Source organism: Nanorana parkeri, unplaced genomic scaffold, assembly GCF_000935625.1.
Source record: "Nanorana parkeri isolate BGI_ZX_2015 unplaced genomic scaffold, ASM93562v1 scaffold801, whole genome shotgun sequence".
Lineage (NCBI taxonomy): Eukaryota > Metazoa > Chordata > Amphibia > Anura > Dicroglossidae > Nanorana > Nanorana parkeri.
Window position 1 is genome coordinate 166,708 of NW_017307069.1, and position 6,420 is coordinate 173,127.

At 39.7% G+C, this 6,420-nt stretch overlaps 1 protein-coding gene across 1 annotated transcript in view; it reads left to right on the forward strand.

The window, feature by feature from the left end:
- The window catches only part of STK26 (serine/threonine protein kinase 26), a 79,621-nt gene that overhangs the window by 72,158 nt on the left and 1,043 nt on the right, over window positions 1-6,420 (forward strand). Inside the window, exons 9-10 of the mRNA XM_018564968.1 lie at window positions 346-408; window positions 4,528-4,664. Of these exons, the coding sequence (XP_018420470.1) occupies window positions 346-408; window positions 4,528-4,664 (200 nt within the window). The remainder of the gene's footprint in view (window positions 1-345; window positions 409-4,527; window positions 4,665-6,420) is intronic.

Below are 6,420 nucleotides of genomic sequence, written 5' to 3' on the forward strand. Positions count from 1 at the left end.
TATAATCTCATTGTTGATTATGTCAGAACCAGTAAACACTGCTACCATGGTGTAGTTGGAGCATCTGCTATTTTTCTCAGTAATAAAATCAGTCCCAGCCACAATGTTTGGCAGGGCCTACAAGATACTTTTTTGCATTTGAAAAAGGGGGAATGTTTTACTAATTATATGTAGTGATTTTAACATTGCCCATTTTAAAACAATACTTTCTGCCAAGAGTACCTTATTTCCTTACTGATATTAAGCATCATATGCAAGAACCGTGTTTCAAACTTGTATCGTATCTTCTGTTGATGGGCTGTGTATGCTATTTAGCCAGTTAACATTTCTTCATTTGCCTTTCAGGATCAAGATCTTGTAAGAACCCTGGGCTCTTTATCTGTAATAATTGCCCCCGTGTTTGCTGAGGTATGGTCTTTATGTTGCAGCTGTTTGAATATATGCTTGTAGGTGTTCTTGTTAAAGTGCAGTGTTAACTGTTCTTGGATCCCACAATTGATGCATTTTGTATCTAGAGGAAGGCTTAATATTTTAATTGCAAGCATTTATACTGCACAAGTGGTTTCTGTTGTGCTTTACAAATTGCATTGTGTATATATTTTTTAAATCCTTTTTTGCATTCTCTACAAAATACTGGAGATTTTAATATTGGATCTGGCACAAGGAAGGAATAATATGCTATTTATTGTAGCTATGAATTAGTCATGGAACTCTTATTTGGCAGCACCTGCCAGTCTTTTCTTTGTTTTGATCGAATTGGGGAAGAGTTTGAAGCTCTAGGATTCAGGACGTAATGTAAAAGCTTTTACCTGCACACTGTTAGTATATGAAAATGTGACACTTTCGGTTGCTAGGGGTGGCATTAAACATTAAGAATTAAGTCTTTATTCAAGGGATGCTCAGATACCAGTGCCGTTACTTGGCATTTTCACGAGAACTTCCAGGGTTTCAGTGTTACTGGGACCTGCCGCTCCACCACTGTCCCGAAACCATTAGTTTCTCTTGTTTTAGAAAAACTGTCGCATGACGCTAAACAAAAATGTATCGGTAATTGTATCTGAGAGTACTTGGGCAACTATCGGTACTTGGTCTGGAAAAATTGTATCAGTGCATCCCTAAAAAATAATATATATATGTGTATGTATGTGTATATTTTCTCATTAATCTACACTCAGTACCCTAAAATGACAGTGAAAACAGAATTTTAGAAATGTCTATGAATTTATTAAAAAGAAAAACTGAAATATCGCAAGCATTTAAGAGTTCAGACCCTTTACTCAGTACTTTGTTGAAGCACCTTTGGCAGCAATGACAGCCTCGAGTCTTTTTGGGTATGACGTGACAAGTTTGGCACACCTGGATTGGGGGATTTTCTGCCATTCTTTGCAAATGCTCTCAAGCTCAGCCAGGTTGGATGGGGACCTTCGGCAGACAGGCATTTTCAGGTCTCTTCAGAGATGTTTAATAGGGTTCAAGTCAGGGCCCTGGCTGGGACACTCACAGTTGTCCCTAAGCCACACCTGTTTTGTTTTGGCTGTGTGCTTAGGATCGTTGTCATGTTGGAAGGTGAACCATCAGCCCAGTATGGGGTACCCTCTTGCCACTCTGCCATATCAGTGGAGGGCTGCAGTGATGGTTGTCCTTCTGGAACTTTGTCCCCTCTCCACACAGGACCATTGGGTTTCTTGGTCAGCTCTCTTACTAAGGGCCTTCTCACCCGATTGCTCAGTTTGGCCAGGCGACCAGCACTTGTAAGAGTCCTTGTTGTGCCAAACTTCTTCCATTTGAAAATGATGGAGGCCACTGTGCTCTTGGGAACCTTCAGTGTAGCAGATTTTTTTTTTTAGCCTTCCCCAGATCTGCAAAATAATCCTGTCTGAGATCTGTAGGTAGCTCCTTTGACCTCATGGCTTTTGCTCTGATACAGTATGCATTGTCAGCTGTGAGGCCTTCTATAGAGAGGTGTGTGCCTTTCCAAATCATGTCCAATCAATTTAAGCACTTTTCAAGTGTTGCTGCAAAGGGTCTGAATACTTAACTCTTCATGTAAGGGGTCAATTATATATATATATATATAATTTAAACTGTGGTATCAGGCTGCAACTTAACAAAATAGAAAAGTGACGGGGGTCTGAATACTTTCTGAATGCAGTGTGTGTATTAGATACATAATGTATATATGTGTATGCACAAATCCCAGGAGCACTGTAGCCAAGGCTCCATAAAAATGACAGCTACCTCCTAACTTTTGAGTTTTTCTCTAGTCTCTCCTTGGAGCTGGTAAAGTATCAGTACTTGTTCTCAGTACGCTACTTGGTATCTGAGCATCCCTACTTTATTCCTAAGGTGGAAATCCATTCAAAGGTGGTTAAGAGGCTTTAGATCTCTTCAGATTTTATTGGTAATATAATACATTTTTTAAGTAACCATTCATTTTAAAAAAGGGGCTGCACTTGCGATATTGCAAAACATATTTTATTCACAGAGCAAAGGCTTAAAAACAATCTGAAAACCATTTAAGACCAATACACCGCCTACTGTAAGGATGGCTAGTCATAAATCATTAAATCCAATACTATATACATGCAAAACCCACTCATGAGATTTAAACAATTGGAGTAAACAAAATGAAGGATATGGCTATCCTAAATCTTATAAGTCCCAGACAAATGTGACTTAATCCATAATCAAATCCACTCAGTCTAAATGGATTTTCAGCCTATGCGGAATACTATTTCTGTTTTTTTTGTTGTTGCAGATGTTATCCTAGTTGTGGAATATAGTTTGCCAATAATTAGAATGTCTTCTACTCTGTGCACTGTTATACACAGGTATATTGTATACACAGGTTTAATATAGATTGGTTATGTCTAATGCACCAATAATAATCATTGAATGTTCAGACGTAGCACATTTGCAGTTGAAGTCTGCTGTACAGTTGAAGATGTAGTCTGCCATTTAGTAGAGAAGAAATAGAACTTGCCTGTATTTAGAGAGCCTGTGCAGCCTTCCATTTTCATCCCAACACCTATCCCATGCATGAAGCTACTCTGATAAGTCTTTGTAAATTTCAGTGTCAATATATCTTATGCCAGTCTAGGAGTTCCCTAGTTCTGAGGCTACCCACTCTCTGAGCCCATTCTGCCTTGTTCACACAAACACACATTTAAGTATCGGAGGAAGGTTTCTTAATCTGGCTGTAAGTGATAATGAAACCTGCGCACAATTGCAGTGTTATAGTATCAGCCTTTCACTGGTGGGTATCTGTTGCCTTGCCTTACTCTTTGGTGGCTTAAAATCTCTCTTATAATGTGGAATGAGCCACCTACCAACCTGTAGTTTAACCAACTCACCTTAATTACAGTTGTGTTTTTTTTTTAAATATTCTTTTTTTTGTATTTTATAAAGACCATTAAAATTGTTGACATACTGTATTACATGATTATACATCCAGGTACAACTTATTGAATCAGACATTATTATTTTCTCGACATTTCATTCTCATGTCTATTATAAAACTATTTGCCTATGTACCTTCTATCTATCAAATTGTAACCAAGAATAGGAAGAGAAAAAAGGAAGGGGAAAAAAAAAAAAGGGAAAACCCTAAGGGGAGAAAGATAAAATAGAGGGGAAATCCGGCAACCCTATCGAGATTCTTCGTTATGATGTTTTACTGAAGCAAATTAAGAAAGGCTTATGTGCTATCCCAACCCCTGAAACAATTTCAGTTAATGAACCATTTGTATTGGTATGTTTGCATTCTATCCTATATTCTCTGTGTATCCCAGGGGAATTTCTAAAGTCGTTGCCAAGTAATTTCAAATTGTTTAAAAGTGTCCCTCCGGATTGATGTCAATTCCTCCATCAATCGATAATATTCTACTCTATTATACCGCTCTCTAATAGTTGGGGTAGTATTTTTATCCCAATGGTAGTGATATCAGAATTTTGGTAGCGTTAAGTAAAGGGCGCAGCAACGATCTTTTATAGACTGAAGTCGGGTAGTCTGTAAGATGAAAAAGACATGCCATCGGGTCCAAGGGTAATGCGATTGTTGTAATCTCCTCAATCATTTCCACCACCCGGGACCAGAAGGGCTGAAGTTTAGGACAGGACCACCACATATGAACATAAGTTCCAATATTACCACAGTTTCTCCAACACAACTTTGTCTTGGTGGGTACATTTTGTGTATATGTTCAGGTGTATAATACCATCATGCTAAAAACGAAATGATGTGTCAGTCACTAGGGTACTTATAGACCAGATTGTATTAAGACTTAAGATTCTTTTGTTTCTGTGAATCCGTCCAGGTAGTCTCCAATTCCTGCTCCCACTGTTACCTTAATTACAGTTGAAATAATTGTAGCCGAAAATGCACTATGCTGGCAGATTCGTGTTGAAAGCAGTTTACTGCAAGTTTTGCGGAACCCCCCCTCTGTATGGCTGACACCCTTCAGTTTTAAAGTAGGCTAATGCTTTAATATGAGTCGCTCTGATCTAACCTTGGGGTCTTCTTTACAGCTTAAACAGCAAGACAGGAATAATATTGCGAGGAAAAATGCCATTGAAGAATTAGAAAAGAGTATGAACCAGGCAGAAGCTACTTATCCCGGAATTACTGACAAGATGGTAAAGAAACTTATGGAAAAATTCCAGAAGTAAGTATTTTACATTGACCAAATAGACCTTTTAACTTGTGGAAGCACTACAGCTATATGTAAAGACAGGTGTGGGATGTCTGAACTGGATGCTTATGATATTTACACATTTGGGAGAACCTGTGTTAGAGCTTTCAACTTCCTGCAGTTTAATACATTCTGGTCCTGCAGGGTGCTGTTAGAATAAAATGCACCGCATTGGAATACAATTGCAAATACATGTGCATTTTAAAAGTTAAGGTTACCATGCATCATGGTGATTAAATGGTTAGTACTGTTGTCTTTTTTTTGTTTCGGGCCCTAGGTCCCACCAAAGACGACATCTGCATGGAGATGGAGAGTCATGTTTTTTTCAGATAGTCCAGTAACAAACCAACAGATTGTGTCCTGTCTGTCTGATTATGGTACATCCAGTGCTCATCTATTCTCTGTAAAGCTCTGCAGAATATGGCATAAATATATGAACTGCATTCAGACCTGGAGAAATGATTTGTAACTTTACAAAAAGGCAACCATCAGGCATTCTGTGCATTTGCAATTGGTTTGGAAAGGGAAATGGATGAACGCAAAAAGAATGGGTAACGGGAGGACACAAACTAGCATCCTCCTGTCATCCTAAGCTCAGTATACCGCAAGCTGTAGCTCGCGGTATACTGAGACGCCGTAGCTGAAGCGGATCCCGACAATTATGTCTGGACCCGCCCAGCTGTGTGAGTGACAGTTGGCTCTGCCTTTCTAGGGGCAGAGCCAGCTGTACCCGCCCCCTCCCTGTCCGTTCCGCCAGTCAGCGCTGGCGGAGTGGGGAGTGGGGAATCCAGTCCCTCCCTTGTCACGGCAGAGAGCCTTGACAGGATTGAGAAGTGAGCCAACGCAGGTATGTGTTCGCTCACTTCCCGATCTTCTGAGCCGACCTGCGACAGTCTCATTGTCACAGGTCGGCTAGAACTATGAGGTGAGTGAAAAGCACTCACCTCATAGTTCTCCTTTAATGCAAGATTTAGTTTAATGGCTCCCTCTTCAGGTAAAGTAGAGAGTTTGACATCGAAGAAAGACTTGTAAGGATATATGTCAACACCAGTTTTAAGGGCAGCATACTGATAAAGAGCAGTGAAATAAAGCTGTGCAGTGTCCTGCGGGGGAATTGCATTTTGGTGTCCTGATCCAAATGTAGACTATGCAATTTAATATTTAAGTTTCCCATTGCTGTGAACAAATGTATATTGAAAAAAACTAATAAACATGTTTACTAGTCGGTAGACTTTAGTAATCACTGCAGATTTCTGTGTTTCATGCACAGCCAGATAATAGCAGGGTCCATGTCGATGGGTTTTGCATTCCTACAAGTTGATGGGATTGCAAAACCTGCTGGAAGCAGGTCAGTAGACCAACTGCAGGTCAAATGTACCTGTCAATTCATTCTAAATGATCTCAGAAGTGTCTCAAACTGATGCCTTCAACTGAGGCTGTATGGCATGGTTTTATGTTCAGGTCATGGAACTGGAGGTTATAAGGACCAATGCTAAAGGGCTTGACCTCGCACCCTGGGTCTGGTCTGTGACTTTGAAATGATACATGTGTGCTGCCATTGCTGGCCTTCTGAAAATCATAGTTGCATGGCTATCACACGGATCCTAATGCCAATAATGCTTTGTGTTACTGATGTGGAATGTACGTGATGTCAGATTGTAGGTAGACCTTCTGGGAATAGCTTGAGGCCTATAACTTTTTTTTTTTTTTTTTTTTTTTTTTAATATTG